This window comes from Fistularia commersonii, chromosome 14 (assembly GCF_037954325.1).
Source record: "Fistularia commersonii isolate RoL2024-O1a breed Wild chromosome 14, RoL_Fcom_v1.0, whole genome shotgun sequence".
Classification (NCBI taxonomy): domain Eukaryota; kingdom Metazoa; phylum Chordata; class Actinopteri; order Syngnathiformes; family Fistulariidae; genus Fistularia; species Fistularia commersonii.
In genome coordinates, this window is record NC_141297.1 from 12828115 (window position 1) to 12849266 (window position 21152).

Sequence of the window (21152 nt, forward strand, 5' to 3'; positions counted from 1 at the left end):
CTCATCTATTTTTTTTAATTGATTCTTTTTCCTCATTTATTGTTTCCAGTACTGGGATATATTGCATTTTCCCTATTGTTTTTTTTATCAAATTCATAGTCAAAATATATTTAGAAATATAAATAATATACATATATATGTATATATGAATTAAAAAGCTTTCAAACAACCAAAATAATAGCAGTTTTGTTCAGCTCTCAGTTAGACACTAACTATTTTTTTTAGTTAGGGGTGAACTTGTGGTTTGCAAGTAGCCCTATCCCCAATCCAGTCAAGAAGAGATGCCACATCTTCAATGCTAATGGGGTCTAAAAAGTCCATCAAACAATTTTTAAAACTTAAACATTTGGATTTTATAACTTTCCACTAATGAGAATTAGGCTGTTAGTTACCTTGGGAAAACATTTTGTGACTGCTCTACATTTAAAAAATAAAAACGAAACGACTGAGAGTTTTGGATGCTATCCATACATTAGCTCTTTTAGTCATTATAAAACACTCATTCTACATGAAAATATTTCATTGCTTTGTGGTAGGTAACAGAGTTATTATTCTTTGTTGATCACAAGAATCGTTGTAGGCCCAATCATTCTGCGTTGTAAGTATGAAATATAGACGTTAAAACAATGTAAATTACAAATTCTTTCAAAATATATGCTACCACATCAAAAGATAGGTAGCATCAGTTGACTACAATTGTAAATAATGACATCTTTGTAATGGAGAAACCTTGAGAAATAGACGTTAGGATCATTATTAATAAAAACCAAAAACTCTTAATGCTTAATGGTAGGGCTTGCCTCTCAGAATAACATTGTTTGATTAAATTGTTACAAATGGCATCAAGGACTTTGAAAATTAATTGCGATATGAATGCATTTAAACTATGTTCTTGTTGACAATGAAATGGAAAGACATCACGACCTAATTGAACAAATTAAAACATTTTTTTTCCTGACAAATAATGACAACAAAAAAACGTCACAAGTTACATGAACATGAAACACCTAAAATATTCATTTTGTAGTTCACACAGGAATTGATGATGTGTTGCATCCATTGAAGATCGTGATACAAACTTCAATGCCTAAAATATTTAACTATTGGTATACATGAAATAGTGACTTTTTGCAAGTTTGAGTCCGGCAATATCACAAAGCAATTCATGAACTGAGTGTGAGAAGGTTTTTGAGAGTAGGTCTTTACAGCCTGGTAACTTGTAGTAAACAGCAATGTGAAATAAGTAAACAAGTGTTTCATTAGAAACAGCATCCATTACATGCTTTCAATATGGATATTCTATTTTTGTGTGCTTTGAAATAATGAAACAAATTTTAACCAGTTACCTGTAGGAGTCTCTGTAGCTCATCGTGTCATGGCCTGAGTCTTCCTGGTCCTCCTCATTCACTTTAAAACAAACCCTTTTGATGCCACCATGCTCAGTTTTGTCCTGGTCACAGCCATCATCACAGGGCGCCAAAGAGACAGGCTGACTGGATTCATAGATTGGAGGTTCTCCGACACCCCCTTGGAGCTGCGTAGGCTCGGTGATAGATGACAAGAGCCTGAGGAGGTAAGAGGAAGGATCGTAAATCCCAAATGCTGCTCAAATAAATTATGACTAATGGTGTTTATATTAGGCTTCCCTTCAGAGTTATTGTGATAGGTGACTGAATATCGTCACCTTCTTAAAATAATCGCCTAAGTCCTTTTTTCAAATTTCTCAGGGAACACAAAAAACTGAACCATTTGACACACTCTTGACATTGGCAATTTCTACTAAAGAGGTAGAATGGCACAATCTGTTTAACTGAGGATGGAGGCAATTTTGCCAGAGGAGGTGATTTAGGCAAAAAAAATAAAAAAAAAATGACTTAGGTGATTATTTGAAGAGGGTGACGATATACAAATAACTTTTGCCAAGTAAAGACTTGTGGGAGTTCAATTCTTTTATAATACACCTTACATTGACACCTTCACAATCAAACACATACTGTACATCAGTCCATTCACTCTGTCACAGCCCTTCCTTGGCACATGCAAACAATATCTCTCTTCCCATGATATTATCATAATTATGGATTCCCTTTCTGTTTCTCTACTGGGCCTGGCCCATAAATATTTTGGGTCTGAAGAATGTTCCTTTTTAAAACAGACAAAGCAAAACTGACAGACAGTCTCGGGAGGCCAGCTAGAGGATATCAGCTCTGCAAGCTTTGTCTGCAAGATCTTTAAATGCCATTGTGAAAGCTTACGCTGCCGTTTATACTGACGTATAAACAAACACCAATGGAATGCCAATATCTGATATCAACTTCGGCAGCGAGAGACAAAAATGGACAAAAACACAACGTCAAGATCAAGATAAAATGTGGGTGTGGAATAGATAAAAGTCATGTCATTCACAGGGGTTGAACATTTACATTCATATGACATTTAAAAGAGAACTTTTATACTTACACATTTATCTGAGCAACATACTGCCTCATCTCTCTAACAGCAACGTCCAGGCGGCTGTACAGTTGAATATAAGAGTCCTGAGTCTCTGTGTCCTCCTGTTTCAGCAAAAAGCTTAGCCCCCCTTCTCCGTGGCCAACCCGTCCACTATCCTGCAACCTTTCGTCTCCATCCACTGTCAACTCTCCGTTGCCGTCGGGCTCTTCCTCATCCAGGCCGTAGGAGGTCCAGGAGGGGGCCCCCATGCTGGTCACACAGTGCTGGGTGTGGGACATTGGATTTAGTTGCGCTAAACAAGAGAAGGAAAAAAGGGGGAGAAGAAATTAGTGGTGGGTGAATGAAGTGGACCACTTTCTGACAATAATATTTGTACCAGATGTTAAACACAGAGTAACACTCTTGTCTGTTTCCCATTTGGATTTGATGAAAAACAACTTTTTAATGTGCACGCATGCACTATGGGATCCGGATGAAGAATTGTCAACATGGGTTGGAAGCCAAAAACACCCATAATAAAGGGTGATGTTCTTAAAACACAGACAGATTAAGTTATTGCCTTGAACTCACATCGTGTGTTATTATTCTTTTCCTATTGCGTTAAACAAAACACATGTTAATGTGAAAGCGGTTTAACTGTTTAAGTTCCAACACTGCGAAGAAAGAATGTCATTTTTGTAACTATCACATGAGAACACCTACTAAAAAGCAGCAGAACTTCTCATCATTACAACTGCTAGGCAGATGTCTGTCTGGCAGTTAAAGTAAAAAAGAGGACAAAACATAGAACGATGCAAGGGATGTTTTCTGCTGTCTAGACAGCTGTATTACATTTTTATCTTTCATGAGGGTAGAGGGAGTTCATCAAACAGACCTCAATTAGTATGCAGCTGCCATATAGACAGGAGATTCTCCTTACTCTACCTGCAGGTTAAAAATGTCTAAACACCTTGCCCTTTCTTTAAACTTATACCCATGTCCATTTGCATTTAACTTTCATTCAGTATCTTCCTCCTTTCTGATCTGTGCCATGGCAACATTGTGTAAATGACACAAATTCTCGCGGCGCCTTGAGGTACCATCTTCGCTGACGTCATTCCATCACGTCTTATGTCAATAACAAATGACACAGCCTGAGGCTAATGGAGTCTTAATAGCAAAACACTCATCTAGTTTACTATGGGAATTCTTCTTGGGAATTCTTGGTAAGACCTTAAATCTTCCGTTGGGGGCTGGGACAACATTCTTGTCTCTGTGCTGCGGGATTTAAGTGGTCATACAGGGTAATTAGTCCAGTAGTGCTTTAATGGATGGATCTCGGAGAAGCTGGAGCAGTAAATATGTCTGGAGTTTCTATACAGCTTTTTATGTTCATTTTCAAAGTGGATATGGCCTTTCCCTTTTTTCTTTTTTTTTTTATTGCGCATTATGATAGACAGAAATCCCTTATCAAAGAGTCAAAGTCAGCTTTATTGTCAATTTCTCCTACTGGATATCCAGAGAAATCCCACTGTGACATGATGTCGGATATTACCAGCATTGAATTCACATTTTCAAGTACAAGGACTTTGATAGGGCAGAAGGACGTGCAAAGATGAGATTTTCGGCGAACTTAGATGTCACACCACATACAAATTCAATATAATGGCAAATACGGGTGTTCAAAGGAGTGACTGATATCTAATGATTAACCATTTTGCCATGAAATCCACATTACAAGCTACATTACAAGCATTACAAGATACAAGCTTTGTGTTTGTCTGCAAAATGAATAATAAAGAATGTCAGCATGTACAAATAGATAGCCAGATGTGTTTCGTTTTGATGAAAATCTGCTAAAGTAAATTCAAAAGTTATGACAAATTAGGACAAATCCCTTGGCATATGTTAAAAATTCAGAAAACTGAGGATTTGAGACAAGGATTTTGCTTATGGTTTCTAAAGCCTAGACAGATTAGTGAGTACCTTGGTCAGGATCGAGCCCAAACAGGGAGTTTTTACGCCCAAAACGGATGCTGAATGTCCGGCCTGCAGAGGTGGTGCTCTTAGGATAAGAGACCTGCATTAAGTTGACATGGCAGTTGGTGGGAACGAAGTCCATGCAGCCCAAAGGATGAGGATGAACACCGGCATGCCTGAATGAGGGCCAGGCCTTGTTCCTGAGCTCCAGGGAAAACTGGACGACATAGAGACAAATGATGTGGAACAGGACACACCATTTATTAATAACAAGTGATGAGGTCTGTTCTTTTATAATCCAGAGAACAGATTCTTAATCTAAATATTTTCATAATCATCTTTTAATTTTCAAATGTTAAAGAATTAAGCACACCCATGGTTGTGGAGTATATACATATATATCCATATATATATTGACATTGATATGATATTGGATCAATTCATCATGGACAGGTAGAGTATTTCTATTGACTATTTAGACAGTTTTAAAAGCCACGTAGAATTACTGTATACCTAAAATATGCGAGACACTATTAGAAAATTATCAAGTAATTATCAAAAAATTGAAAAGTGGCCTGAACATTTTAGTTTGTGAAAGCTTCTATTTAGATACTTCTTCTATTGAGCTTCTATTGATCTGAGGAAACAGTTAATTATTTTGTACTTTATCTTAACAAGGACATTCAATACTATTGAGATTACACTGACATCAACTGTTTTTTTTTTAATATTGGGGTATTCCCTAAACCCCCATATTGCCCATAACAAAATGTATGAATAATTTTGTGTGTATGTAATAATAAATATAAGTCCAATTTGTCCAATAGCACCCGCTAATTCAGGTCTTTTTAAAAGGCTTGCCATTAAAAATACTACTACTACTAATAATAATAATAATGAAAATAATAAAATAAAATAAGAAATAAAAAAAAGCAAAAATGTACATTCTGCATGACCGGATTAACACTTTAATTGTGTTAACTTCAACCTTGTCACTGTTGCAATAATGTGACATCAAGATAACAATTTACATAGTGAGTATTAAGAATTCAAATATGATGGATGAAAAGATAGGAGGTTAGGACTAATTTATCATATTATTCAATGTTGTAACCAGTATAAATACCGGTAAGCAATAGTTTAACATGACATGACAAACACTGGGTAGACTTTATAAGCAATTGTGAACATAATTAAAAAAAACAGCTTAAATTTAAGCAACACGGTTATCATTTTAATTCATTCTCATAAACTATCATGAGAACAGGTGTTTCAGTACCTGTTGATAGCTACTTATACGCCGCCGGATGCTCTCCAACTTGGTGTCACAGATTTGTCGGAACTCGTACTGAGGCATGGTAACCACTCTGTCATTCTGAGAGATGAGCTGGCTACAGTTATGAACAAAGAGGCTATCATCACCAGAAAAAGCCTCAAGGATCTGTCGGGGCAAGACGCATGATGAAATTAGAACCCAATTAAAGAAGCACAAACTTATAACACCATGAAGTTGAGGCCAAAATGTTTGTAAATCCAGTCAAAAGTTGAATTGAATGTGCAATAATGAAATAATGGGATAACGTAACATTTGGCCCATGAATGGATGGAAATTCAAGTCCTTCTGTGCTATTTTTTAAATCTTCATCAGTTGCAAACTGTGCAAAACATAACTTTATTGGTCATTACTACCTTTGCAGTGAGACTGAAGCAGCCTTTCGGCTCCACCATCTTCTCTAGGACATGGCTCTTGATCCCAGCAGTACTGACATACTCATAGACCACACCGTGCTCCAGGTGGACGTTATCAACTGTCAGACTGACCAGTGGCAGCTCATCAATGAGGGAAAGTCTCCCCATACTATAATCTGTCAAGGATATCAGATGTAAAATCTAAGAAAACCTTCCTGATGCAGCTTTTAAGACTAACATTATGAAGCCATTTAGGGGGGACATTCAGAGAAAAGAACACAGTATTTACAGAGTTGAGAGCTGAGCAGAGTTTCACAGGAAAACCTTAACATACGTTGACTAAGACCCCCCCCCCCCCCATTCTTTTCTTGGCAGGGGGATGAAGTTGAAGTAGATAATGACTAAAAGCAATTTCTTTTCCACAGGGATGTTCTAATGAATGGGTCTGACCTGTCCCATTGGTGCAGTTCTCTTCTTCACGGTCAGAGCCATGCTCCACAGTATATGCCCTGAAAGGACTCTCCTCCTTCTCACTTGCACTGGTCTCTCTTTGCAGTTCTTCCACATCCTCAAAAGCACGATAAACCCACTGACACTGGGGGGAAAAGATAATAGAGATGGACTTTCATATTGACGTCAAGGCAAAGAGCCAGGTGCAGCTCCCAAAATGTTCTCTACAACTTTCTTCCACTATTTACTGTTAGCCTATACCTTCAGCCATCATTAGTGGGTAAAAAGCACAATGAACTCTGGGTCATGTGCTCTTAGCGGGGCCAAACCCAAGTTTGGGATAGGTTTCAAATTAATAATCTGAATGCAAATATTAAATTACTTAAAATTGTATAAATATTCATAAAAATGTGAAACTTGGCAGGAAAAATGTAGAATTTAGGGGTATAAACATTACTTAGACCATGTTGTTATCTTTATTTAAATTACCATGTTAAATATCCCCAGAAAGAAAAGGGGGGGGGGGGGACGACTTACTGTCTGCTGGATTTTCAGTAAAAATAAACAATCATTCAGTGCTCCATTTTCAAAAACCATTTTACATGTGATCCAGAGGTTCTCAAGAGTCTCTCTTTCAATCTCAGCCAGAGGTTACCTGCTCATTTTGACTCATCCCCCCCCTATTGATAATAGCCGGATGTAAATACCTTTTTCTGTATTGTATTTTTGTGCATTTTTCTTTTTTTATATCAGGTATATTTTTATTTGGTGATCACACTCAGAATTAAAAAGAAAAAAAAATCTAACTTCTCTCTTTCTGTATTACGGACATGGATCTTTCACCTAACAGGTCCTCTGGGCTAACTGTTCTGCCTGGAACTCAGTCAGCCACAACAACATCCTGGTAATTTATCCTGCTGTCAAATGAACCAGCAAACATTTAGTGGAGCAAGCCAAAGTAAGGCAGCTCAGCTGAGTCTGTTCACTGGGTTACAGCAAAAGGGATTTGCCAGAAGAGCAGGCTAAGCTACATACAAAAGGAAACAAAACACTGCATTTAATACAGTAAGAACCCATCCCACTCTTTCTGCAGTGGGAGATGAGTCTGCAACCCTGGGTAATGCCGCATGGAGCCATGATCTGCTACAGTAGGAATGTCAAAACAACCAATGGAGAGTTGTAGTTTTGACGCGGGCAAAGTAGCATGGAGAGTAAATATGTGATAAAAACGAATCCAGGAAAAGAAATGTGTGAGTTGTTTATCCCTTATTCTGGGCTAATCTTTTTGCTCAGGGCTGCAATGTATCTTGCGTTGAGAAATGTTACACTCTTACTACAACATGCCTGCAGCAACAAAGTGACAGCTAGTAATTTACACGGAGAACACCAGGCCACCCAGTACTGAAGCCAAGAACACTGATAAAACTGTAAGGACACTCTGGACAAATGGATCTCTACCCAGAGGCATGTAAAAAAATACAGATTTATGTTCAGTTAAATAGATCTGCCAGAGAATTTAACGCTTCTTTCTTTGCAGATAGATATACCCATCTACAAAAAAAAGTTTGTGAATGTTATCCGCATAGATAGTCAGTCTGACAAACTGTATTTGTTTCTGTAAAATTTGATATGATGTTTAAATGTTTCACAAAACACACATAGCCTTGGATAGAATTATTTCTATTTTTTTAGCATTATTTTTCAGGTAATTGCAAAAAGCTTAATGGGAACAAAAAACTAACCAACTAAATAGCAACACTGACCCATAATTCGTGGTCCTTTCATGCAGTGTTCTAGGTACAATTCGAGCACGCTTCCCAAACATCATCGAAAATTCATGAAACGCCAAAAGGACTAATCAAAGTTTAATTTTAATTAGTCTTTTAATGGTTTATTTCTTCTTCATAAGTATCAAATTCTCAGGCTAATTCCATCTCAAAATGATTTTATTTTATTTAAAGTAACAGATATATATCATGGCTATTTTTAATTTTTTTTTTTGTCCCAACATAATAAATAATTTGTTTGAAGTAAATGTAAAAACACCAGGTACAGTTACAGCAGTGACAACAGATTTCATAAAACATCACACTTAACCTACCATTCTGTGCAGAGTGGATTTCTATGGAATGACATTTTGAGATTTGAGATGTTATTACTTCAAAAAGCTACGCTGAATTCATACTTTAGACTCTGTTACTATAGAGAAGACAGTGTTTAAGAGTTTTCTCACCGCCTGGGCTGGCTCCAGGTGTGTGTGCTGTGCAGCAAAGTGTTCCACAACCTCTTGGTAGTCACTGTGGTTGACGTTGTTTCCGTTGACCTTCAGGATGACCTGACCTGGTTGAAGACCCACCCCAGCTGCCTCCCAGCCTTGAAGAGCGAAGGAGAACAGGGGGTGCGGGGGTTCGAGATGAAAAGTCAGAGACGGTGAAATACTGCGGAGTGTTGGGACAACACACTTGCCTACTATGAGCATATCAAAATGATGACCGTACTATTAAAGGGCAGGAGTAGACTGAATATTAAACCTTGATATCCAGAGGGAAACTGCAAATCAAACAAATCATCTCAACTTAAAGATATACATTTTCACTCCTTTCTTCCCCCAAGGAAATGGAAAATTACTTGACTGATAGTCAAGACATGATGTCCGAGGCTACCGACGGCTTCACTGCCGAGTTGTTCGATCAACATCTGCATCATCTTCCTCTCCTTTCTAAAAATATAATTGCTGGCATCCTTTCCCTCTCGTGTGCCAGCAGTTCGCTAACTAAGACTACTTGACCCATGTGTGGAAAACATACAGGGCAAGAATCTAGAGGCAGCTACTCCTACTTTAAGTCCGGATTCAGCAAGGAACCAAGCAAAACAAAACTTATGTGTGCATGTGCTGAGTGCCAAATAAGACACTGGACTTTGGGAAAGACAGAAAAGGCAATGGAATGTGGAGGGGGGGGGAGAATACAGAGAAATCATCCTGCCATAATAAAGAAAAGTAAAACCGCTGGATCACATTCCAACCAACCAATGGCTCCTCTCCTCACTGTGTGTCCTCTACTTCTGTCTGGTTTACACATTTGGATCCATCCCCAGTTAAACTTGCCATCAATCTTTCTATTCTGAGGTTGTGTAGGAAGTATAAACATCTGGTTAGGAGCTTTCAAGAGGACAAAGGGTGGAATGAAAAGGTAGAACAAAAGCTTGCATATGCGTGTGTGTGTGTGTGTGTGTGTGTGTTAAAAGTGGAGTTTGGTCTATTACAGCCTGAACCTTGACCAAAGGCCATCTGGGTGACAGGTGGCCATAAAAACCTAATCAAGATTACCTAACAACCATATGCAACAGGTGGTTAGAGGCTAAGGTTACCTCATCTTTCCCTTAAATTCACCCAGAGCTGTTCATCTATTTGACAGTACAAATACTTTAAAAACAGTTACTGGACTGGTGCTGCAAAATGAGGGTAAAAGTTTTCAACTGTTCCCAAATGCCCATCTTTGATTATATATGCACTGCACGCTAGAACAGGGTTATATTGCACAGTGTGTACTTTCTTATGCTTCAGGTTTTCTTTACCATCTTTAAAGAAAACCTGAAGCCGGGGATGAGTAGATGATGACAAGATTTTCCCCACATAGAAAATACAATTAATTTAGGGATGATGAATAAAATTGAAATGAAACTGGTTCCAGAAATCAGTCAAACTCACCTTTTCTTACAGCATGGACATGTGGTGGTGCGGAGCCACAGAGTCTGAAGGAGAGGCTGTCAGGGTTGTCAGGGATCTTTACAATCCTGAAAGAGGAAAGAAAGTCCAGTTTGACCGGTGAACTCAGTTTTCATTCGTGTTCTGTGTAGTTGCATGATTCCTCACTCTTTGGCCTTGGTGGCAACCAGCAGCCGAAGGGAGCGGCGTATGCAGAAGGCCTGGTTGATCATGGTTTCCACATCAGCGAAAGGCCTGAGGAATAGCAAGTCCTCATTGATAGTGCAGATCTTCTTGCCCACCTGAAGACCGGCCATCTGGAAAGACACACAGACAGACAGGATCCTGATATTGTTTGGTTTCGGCTCACTTTCAGGTTCAAACCTCTTTCAGTTGATGAATATGTAAAAAGGTAATGCCGAATTGCATTAGTCAGGCAGCTCACATGAAGCTCCAGTATCACAGTGAAGAGTGTGTCAAATTTCTACCTCAATGACGAGCTTCCAAGAACCACTACATCATTCTGTTAAAATTGCATCTTGCATTTTTCACCAAATGAATGTCGAAAACTTCTTGCTGTGTCAACTGGACTTGAATTTCTTGACTTGAAGACATTTCGCCTCTCATCCGAGAGGCTTCTTCGGTTCTAATGACCTGCGGGAAATTTTCCGAAAATGGAAACTCCCTGCAGGTCATTAGAAATGAAGAAATTAAAGTCCAGTTGCCACAACAAGAAGATTTTGACAAGAATTCACCACAACCTGGACGACTGAGAACCCCCGCAGCCAACGAATGCATAATCTTATTATCCACGTGCAATATGAAGGGATTTTTGCAACAGTTCAGATATGTAAACTTGGGCTACTCTTCCTAAGGCATACTTTTCTAAATTGGTGGTTTTATTTCCACAGCTATGCACATGTGATTATATTCTCCACGGAAGCTCATACATGATATGCCAAAATAAGAAACACTAAGAATAGTACTTAAAACTCTCCCGTTTACCCGCAAGACTTGAAGAGTGACTTTATTTACAACACTAAAATTGTGTACATCAAAAAACAATTGGTGACAGAGTAATAAAAATGCTTAACTTTGCACGGACAGTTTCCATAATCCCTTGACAAATGACAGTAACATAGCTCCATGGTATTAAATGTAGACATCATGCACATCATCAGTCACGTTGTGAGAATAATGCTGCCTCTGTGTTCTCCCTGTGTCCCCAGCGTCCCCACAGATCTGGTGGGGTGGCCTTGGCTATGCTGGGCCTCTTACTCTGGATAACAGCCCAGGATAGATGTAAGAAGGACGGACTAGGAGGAGCCATAGCCATCTGAATGTGGAAGTGTGTGTGTGCGTGCATGTGTGTGTGTGTGTGTTTGATAATACAGCATGGGTGCCTCTTTGCCTGTGACTCTGTAATAGTATCATATAGTGAAAGAGCTCTGTGTGTGAGCCCTTTTCAGAGCCCCATGGGAATCAGCTGAGCCGCATTCACTGTGCTGGCACACAGGCTATGTCACAACTAGCAATCCTGTTATTGTGAGGAAAAGAGGACATGAGGGATGAGGGACAGAGAGACAGAGAAAGGGGAATGGAGAAGTGAGGGTTTATTGCAGTGGAAAGCCAGCCAAGGAGAAAAAGACAGATTGCCTAGAGAATGAGTGAGTGGGAGAGCAATGTGGGATATCACAGAAAGCGATGAGAAAATTAATATAGAAGGGCGAGAAGGGTAAAGTTGAATGGAGCAAAGTTCAGACCAATGTCTCTCGATGTGCCAGAATGGGTTTATGTGAGAAGAAATTCCAATTTCCAAGTGTCGGGTATTTTCATATCATCAGCTTAAATAATCCGTGTGGTCATTGTGGCAGTCACCATCTATTGTCAAATATAATTTGTACTATGAGAGGGTATGAACTAAGACATTGTTAAATGAATAGGATTAAATGTTAGCATCAGATGGTTAGAACCATTTAAAACTGTGATGAGTAAAATACGTGATGGATGTAAGAAGGAGTCATCTGATTGTGGAGGTGAGCAGGTAAGACCGTCCACGTGCACCGCATGTGTACGTGTATGCCTGTGAACGTGTGCATGTAGGTGATGTTAGTAAGCATATCTAATGGCTCTCTGGCCAACCACAACAGACTTCTTATGAAACAGAGGCAGACACACAGCAACCATCCAAACAGAAGACAGCCATTACCTATTGGAACTAATGCCCTGGAGCAGGCAGGAGATACAGTTTGTGTGTGCATGTGTGTATGTGTGTGTTGACCATTACCTCAGCGTGTGACCCCCTGGTGACAGATTTCACCACAATGGCCTTGTTTTTCTCTTCAATCTCAAAACCATAGTCCTCCTCCTCAGGGTGTATCTACAAAAGAAATATCGATTAACAAATTACCCCCGCATGAACGATGATTGATGGTTATAGAATTGAGATAAAGCAAGATGACAGAAAGCAGTGACACTGATAGTCTCGCACCTTTTCAGCCTCTGAAATATGTTAACTATCCAACCATAAAGGATGTCTCAATTCAGCACAGCTGACAATTAATTCTTTTCATTGATCAGGTAACTTGCTTGTGATAATGTCCCCTGCTTCTTCTTTTATTGTCTCTGGTTAGGGGCTTACGTAAAGGCTGTCACAATCAAACACATTCGCAAACTTCCATTCGGTTGGCTATCAGGACCATCTTCCTGCTGGAAGGTCCGGATAAGATAGGAATCGCTGCTGTTACATCCGAAGAGATGGCAATGGTACATCAGCGGTTCTTGCGGTTCACTTCAGTAATAGGTGTGAAAGCTGGATGGGTGTCCTTGGGCCAATCAAGAGATTGACTTATTCCTGATTCTGTGAAAAGCCAGCACTTTTTCTGCTGGCTTTTGTGTTTACTTTCACCCGGATATGAACGGGGGATGCTGGAGATACTTAAATAGGGTTCGAGTTTCCCATTTCATATTTGCTATCATATAGGAGATACATAGCAATAAAGTTTTAACCCTGCTTGGACAGGTACTTGGATGTTCACTAATCAATAAATGGTTAACTGTTATTTATTTACTTATTTACATATTTCAAGGCGATTTGAAAACTTTATGAATTGAATATACAGTAAGTGAGAATCTTACAACTAAAAGTTTCCCTGTGAACAAGGAGGTAAAACTGGAAATTAGCACAAGATCTTTAACTAAACAGCTGATTCTCTGTTTTAGTCCCTGCAAAGAGATGAAGTGCTACATTTTGTAACAGCTCACAATATCAGGTAATATCAGACGAATCACGTTGCTGTTAGTGGCCATTAAATTCGAACCTCTGTCTTTCTACCCATTCGATTAAGAGAACTATTTTCTCTACAAATTGATCACTTTGAATCTGGCTTCAACATGCCTCAGTTCACATATTTAAGGCCAGTATATTTATTGCTTACATGAGTGGTTCTGGTGGCATCTGGCCTTTTCATGTAACTGTTGTAACTCTTGTAACTGTATTACATGCATGTATAGCTTCCACTATTCTTGAAATGTGAAGAATGATCAGAGGAAAAAACGGTAACCATATGAACTTCGAAGATTATTTGAACAATTTGTCCGAAATGTTCAATACAAAGCAGTTCAATATACCGTAAATTCCGGCATATAAGCCGCTACTTTTTTCACACATTTTGAGAACTGCAGCTTTTACAACAATGCGGCTAATTTATGGATTTTTGTTGGGTAATTACGGTAGCTTCCTTCCGCCAACACTATCACAGTGGACAAACGAAAAGGCATTTCATTGCATTTCCTTCAGGTAATTCTTCAGATCAGCAAGTTTGCACTTATTGCACACACAACCATCCTGAAAAATATGCGCAGAAAAGAATTTGATGCAGCTTTCAAGTTGAAAGCGATCAGTCTGGCTGTCGAAGAAGGAAATAGAGCGGCTGCACTAAAGTTCGGCATTTGTTCTGGGAAAAAAAGGCATCTGAATTATGTTAATGTCATTTTTAAAAAAAATTAAATTTACGGTACTCTTCAAGTCAACACTCATTTAGCGGCATACTAATAAGAGCCAATTCCAAAGTATTTATTATCATTAAAATGCTAGCTCCCAGGAGGAAGGATTTGTTTGTATAGCGATGTTATTCACATCCAGTTATGGAGATAAATAATCATTTATCCTTTATTAATCCCCATGGGGAAATTCATTCTCTCCAATTAATCCACCATGAGCAGTAGGCCGCCAGTGACCAGGGGAGCAGTTAGGAGTTCAGAGTCTTGCTCAACAACACTTAGACACACAAGGAGGAGCCGGGAATCGAACCAGGAATTTTTTGGTTCTACGCCGCCCAAGATCAAACACACACGTGTCGTGTGTATAGTGCACTCCAGTACTCTTTTCACATGGGCACCAAAGCTCTGGCAAATACCCAGACGAACTACATGAATTAGTTTTGAACTATTGCCTCCGAGCTGTCTAGTGCAGGGTCTGCCAAATATCTGATTGGATGCAGGGATGGAAATTAAAACCTTGTTCAAAATGAGAATGGGCTTCATACATTTCAGCCAATATAACTCATGAACCTCAGAGAGGAACAATATTTTTTAATTGCCAGCAAGTACTTTTATAACAATTGTGCGGTGTAAAACGGTTGCAACTTTGTGGCTCTGGCCTGCAAGACACTTGCAAGTAGAGGTCAAAGTGAAATTGCACTTTGGTACACAGTCAGGTTAGGGTGATATTAGCCACTAGCTCGGGCCAAGTTGTGTTTGAGTGAGCACGGTAGATAACCAAAATGCAAAAGCTTCCTGTAGAGAGGGCTTCTCTCTCTAATTCTTCTGCGAACATAAGCTTTGAGACTGTCAAAAGGGTCAAAAGTTTGCAAGGAAACACTATATTGGTGTTTTTTTTAAGTTGAAGTGGAAAAAACTATTCTGAATCAAACACATTCACGAGGCTGATGCCCTATTCCTGGAAAAACTTAGATAAACAAATTTTAAAGAATGTAATAGAAAGTGTTTAAACTAAGAAAAAAGAAGTTTCAGGAAATCATGTTGGTGATAACTGATGTAGAAGTCTAACAGATTATTGGAACAGGAAGGGACTTAACTGTTTTTAGCCAGAGGCTGAACAAACACATGATCTCAGTACAGGTGGTGATCAAATCATTGTTGTTTGGTAAACAAATAACAATGCTCTATTTTTTATTCTTATTAATCCCTTGCCGGAAAGTGTTCACTGTGATTAACCCTTTATTGGCAAACCATAAGAAGTGAGCAGCCTCTGAGCAGCGCACAGCCAGCAGTTAGGGGCTCAGCTTCTTGCTCAACAATTCTTGGTGATTGAAAAGATGATTGAATGCTCTTACCACCTGAACTGATAAAGAATATGCTGAAAAATTACATATTTGATGAACATCCGATTCTTATGGAAACATGACCACATGGAAGAAGAGAAGCTCAAAGTGCATTGCATGTGTGCATAACTATGTACATCTTACCACCAGAGACTTGGCCAAGATGTTTTCTATGAGTTTGAAGTCATTGCGCTGCAGCTGCTTGCTCTTGGTGCTGGTTCCCTCAGTTTCCTCGTCCGCATAGAATCGGAAGAACTGGGATTCATCTTTGAACTCGCTTTTCTCCAAAACTGCAGATGCACACAGACACACACACGCACAATGTATGCTTCCATATCCATTCGATAAAGGTGTGTAAGCGCTCTTATTGGCTGGTCTTTAATGGAAAAATACAGCTTGGCTTGGAACTCATCTCGGTAAACTTTCTAAATCTGTGGTTCAGATAATTTAGCAATTGTTTCCTTACGTAATAAAAGTGATAAATTTGTGTGCACATGTGCAAAGTGATTTACCATATAACATAACCATCACTTTGTTTAATAAGAGGAGCATAAGAAATGCTCCTCTATGTCATTCATAAAACATATTTGGCTTCAATATAAATAAATTACAAATTAACACTGACTAAAATTTTTATCCCTGCATGTGTTTGCGAGGTTGTCAATTGGTAAGGCAACTTTCAAATAACACATATGGGGCAACACCAAGGTACCCAGCTGTTCAGAGATTTAGTGAGCATCTGGCATCATCAGGTGAACAAAAACCTTAAAAAAAAAAGGAATTAAGCCCACGCACACACACACACACACACACACACACACACACACACACACACACACACACACACACACACACACACACACACACACACACACACACACACACACACACACACACACACACACACACACACACACACACACACACACACACACACACACACACACACACACATTGGCCTGGAACCAACTCAAATGAAACAAGATCATGTGTTATATCCTCTGAATCACAGATGCTTAATCTTACCTTATCAGACTTCATAATACCGCCTAACCAACAGAAGGGTGTGCTACAGCATTTTCTACTGTATTGCAATTGAATTATGAATATATCATTAAAACATGATGTAACAATCCAACTGTTTAGATAACATTAAATAAACACCAGTTTATGACGATGATTACCCTCCCCACGAGTGAAAAAGTCATTCAAAAATGAAACCAAAGCAAATTTTGACTTATTCATATTCATTGCCTGCTTTGACAACCATTTACAGTTCCTAAAGTAAACAGACACTCCCTCACAAAAAATAAGCCCTCAAGAAACATTCTTTTCAAGGAAGGACTGGCATCGTGACTTCGAATGACGTGAGCAGGTACGTAAAGCTGAAGAGGTACAGCTTTACTATTTTATTTATCATCAGTGAACGCAATACCAACATCACAGTGGGCAAATCTAGATCACAGAACGGAAGAAGAGGACAATAAAAAACAGAAGTCAAAATTAGGGGGGGGAGGGGAACAAGGTGAAGCACACTAGATGTTGTGACTAGGGACTCTGGAAAATGTTTTGAAAATTTTGGAAATGAGGTGAGGAGTACAGCCAAGCTGAGAGGGAGATCATGGCTGTTAAAAAGGGTGGAGGGAAGGGCAGGAGAGAACAGATGAGTCTTCAGAACAGGCAGTAGCAGGAGGAAAGCTTAAGTATGAGTGTATGTGTGTCAGTGCATGCCTATAACACTAACTAAAAGAGCAAAAGAAAAACTATAAGACTACCAAAGGGGTGTCTGTAGGTGTTTAAACAACAGTGGGATCTAGAGATAACTAATCATGAAGTGAAATATGAGGTAGTGATTTTCTAAGCCACTTAGAAATGTGTCTAAAACTGTTTAATTGTGCTAGTGTAATAGTTTGCTTATGCTCTTAAACAAATTGGTTGTATTTAAGAGTTTTCACACAGTAATGTACGGGACTTTTGAAACTGACAGGTTTGTTTGGGCATTTGACTGTAAGTATGGTTCAGTGGACTGCTCAGACATTTGTGTAGCTAAACCAAACAGCTTTGTTTATGGTACGCCGCTTACTATGCTTACGTTCAACATGCCAGACTGGAAACCCAAATGCTATAATGCAATATGGCAATGATTTTACTTTGAGTTACATATGCAAAGATACAATGCCCTTTAGCAGGAACGCTATTAAAATTATTTGTAGACTCATGAAGTGACAAATTTAATTCGGCGTGTATATTTATTTATTACTTTATTTATTTATTGTGACATAAAACATTACTATTTAGGTCCCCGCCTTATCTTGGTTTGTATTTTTTGTGGTTTGATTGATTATATAATAATTTATACTTTATTAATCCCTCATGTGGAGATTTGTTCTCTGCATTTAACCCATTATGGATGAACCATTGGCAGTTGGCTGCCATACATCAGCACCAGAGGAGCAGTTAGGGATTCAGTGTGAATTAATTGTGATATCATATTTGTGACATATAAAGGGTGACATATAGCAAGCAATTGTGCACTAATTAAAATATCCAATATTGTGTCGTTTTTTGTTTTTTTTTAATTTATTATGTTGAGGTAGTGTTTTGTTCAGTCTGAGGCTAATATTCTTGACTGGACACAGACGGCAAAATATGTGATGAGTTAATAGAGCAACACACAAAGAAAACACTGGGTTGATAGTTGAATAGCAATAGCAGTGATTCATTTAATATGAACAGGAGGTGAGCACAGCTAGGTAATTTGATAATAAATGGAGGTGAGAAGAAACATCAGTCTCCTCTACAGAACATAATCTTTCTCCTATCCAAGGGTCAGCAATCTGCTTTTATCCTGTGCTGAAAAAGGAGAACTATAACCTCAACTGATCTGGATTCTGTGTATGCATGCACGGGTGTTTGTGTCCATTCTGCATGTATGTATGTATGTGTAAGCGAGAACTTAACTGACCATGGTGCATGAAGCCATTGTTGCAAAGACCCACACCAAGCATCACAGCGTCCTCTCGGGTCGAGCAGTCTCCCTTGGAAACCAAACCAATGACGCACACAGTCAGTTACATGACTATTTACACCTTTGCATGCAGAGCAGACTGCAATACCACTGGCCTCAATGACATTAATATCGGTTGGTTTTTAATATTTTAACATGTGAGCCAGGATATTTTTACAGATACTACGTATTTTTAAAAACTGGTTTAGAGGTACAAGGGTATTCGAGAAGAATTGTGAATGATACTAATGGGTTAATTCAATCAACACACTAGAATAAACAATACTTTAATATTGATCATTCTGCAGTGCATGTTTGTGCAATTATGCTAATGGGTTAATTTAATCAACCCGCTAGAATAAACAATTGTTAAATATTGATCATTCTGCAGTGTTTGTGCAAAAAAAAAGCAAACAATTTCTTGACAGATTTCTAGAAATCATCTTCAGCAGTTATATTGGAGCATCAGAGAATCAGTAGACATTTTAAAATGATGAAAATGTATCTTTACAGGATGCTTGTTGGTGTCCTTCATTCTGATAGAAATGCACTTTTATATTTACAGATACTATTTATAGTTATTCTATACATTTCCATCTCACTATAAGCTACATTCTACATTCTTGTTATACAAATGAGTATATATACTCTTGATTAATAATACATTTGAGAGCAAGTTGAATTAAAAAAAACAAAATTGCTACTTTGATTCAGAGTAGTACAAAAATATTCTTGACAAAAAAAAAAAAAAAAAATCAGTATTTTACCTTCAGAAACAATTTAGAACATACAATTACCCAAACAGATAGTTGGATTCAGTACAAGCACAATGGATATGGTTTGTACCTGTGAAAGGAGCCAGTCCACCAGTTTGCAAGCAGGTACCACAGATTTAAAGGTTTTTAAATGGTGGTCTCTGTCTCTGGAAGAAGAATTAAAGGTTTACACAGAAAACTGTATTTTTCAGGCAGACTGTCTGAAAAATATAGGCCACATTAAGATTGCATGAATTCATGACTGCATACGTGCAACAAAACCCTTTCCCAATTTTTAACAGAAAAATACTGCTTGTCAAAAGAAGAAATACAAACATATCAAGCATTCAAAAATTGACCAAAGTGCAGACCGAAGTTCCCGTACTGAAGCACACATACACAGGACCAGAAGGTTCCAGAACAGTAAAGCAGATAATGCCATGGAATGTGAGAAAATATCCTTTGCCAGTCAAGATTTTGATTGGCAAAGGATACATCAGTGGTAGCCTGATTCTTTATTTTATCTACATATTTTTGTACATTTAATTGTCTTCCTCATGATGCCAGAACACTGTGGAAAAGCATTGCCACTCAAAGTATAACCTGAGAGCTGAAAAGTACGAGATTAAAAAAATAATAAAGATAATAAATCCATTTACCAGATATTAAACTCAATGGCCGCATCCTATGACACCAATTTAGAGATGGATTAAGAGGCCAGAACACTTTACGTAATATCGAGCTGACCTGCAGGGTGATTGCTTTTGTATGTTAATAGGATCTGCAACTAGCCAAAAGCTCTTATTTATTTTTACTGATGGCAACCTATGCAGGCAGCACGGTGGCGCAGTGGTTAGCGCTTAGCACGAAGGACCCTGTCAATTCCGACAGGGGCCCTTTCTTTGTGGAATTTGCATGTTCTCCCCGTGTCTGCAAGGGTTTCCTCCAGGCTCTCCGCATTCCTCCCACAGTCCAAATACATGTGGCAGGTTAATTGGGAAAATTGCCCCGAATGATTGAGTGAGTGAATGTTGTCAGTCTATATATCTCAATTGACTGGTGACCGATCCGGGGTGTTCCCTGCCTCTCGCTCAATGACAGCTGGCATAGGCTCCAGCATCCCCTGTGACCCTGAGTGAAGGATAAGCGGTAGAAGATGGATGGATGGATGGATGGATGGCAATCTAAGCACTTCAATTAGCAATTGAGTGATGGAGGGATAAATACAGAGAATCATAGGAAAGCTTAAGAAAGCAGGAGCATTGGCAGACACTGAATCTGTGTTTCAGGTTATGGTGAATTTCACTCTTTTCTCAAGACATTATCAAATTAGTTTAGGGGGACCTTTCATTGTGGAGTGAATTTCACTCTTTTCACTCTTTTTCACTCTTTATCAAATTAGATTACACCCAACTTGAAAAATGTAACGGCAAGTTCAGGATAACCTTACATCTATAAAAATACTAATATCCTAGTCAGTCACTCTCCTGGCATGAAGGTAGGATAAGGTGGGTCTACTTTTCAAATCAAGTACAAAATAGTTTAATACAGGGGTGGGCAAACTACGGCCTGCGGGCCACATCCGACCCATTGGTCTTTTTAATCCGGCCCGCCAAAGATTGATAAAGAATTAACACTTGATGTGAGTGATTGGATCAATGAATGTGGGAGCTCAAACAGGACATTATTTCATTTTTGAAGGTACTTGAAAATTTTCCTGAGCTGGATGAAACAGATTGCGTTTATGATTCAGCCTTTACTATGGACATACTGACACACATGAATGA

At 38.7% G+C, this 21152-nt stretch overlaps 1 protein-coding gene across 2 annotated transcripts in view; it reads right to left on the reverse strand.

The window, feature by feature from the left end:
* prex1 (phosphatidylinositol-3,4,5-trisphosphate-dependent Rac exchange factor 1) overlaps positions 1–21152 on the reverse strand; it is an 84192-nt gene that overhangs the window by 16289 nt on the left and 46751 nt on the right. For both annotated transcript variants that reach the window (XM_086159015.1, XM_086159014.1), the window contains exons 14-26: positions 19457–19532; positions 18569–18641; positions 15748–15893; positions 12546–12638; positions 10427–10575; positions 10262–10347; positions 8786–8925; positions 6553–6697; positions 6103–6278; positions 5693–5854; positions 4420–4630; positions 2461–2746; positions 1347–1565 (exon numbers count right to left, since the gene is read on the reverse strand). In XM_086159015.1, the coding sequence (XP_086015141.1) occupies positions 1347–1565; positions 2461–2746; positions 4420–4630; positions 5693–5854; positions 6103–6278; positions 6553–6697; positions 8786–8925; positions 10262–10347; positions 10427–10575; positions 12546–12638; positions 15748–15893; positions 18569–18641; positions 19457–19532 (1962 nt within the window). The remainder of the gene's footprint in view (positions 1–1346; positions 1566–2460; positions 2747–4419; positions 4631–5692; positions 5855–6102; positions 6279–6552; positions 6698–8785; positions 8926–10261; positions 10348–10426; positions 10576–12545; positions 12639–15747; positions 15894–18568; positions 18642–19456; positions 19533–21152) is intronic.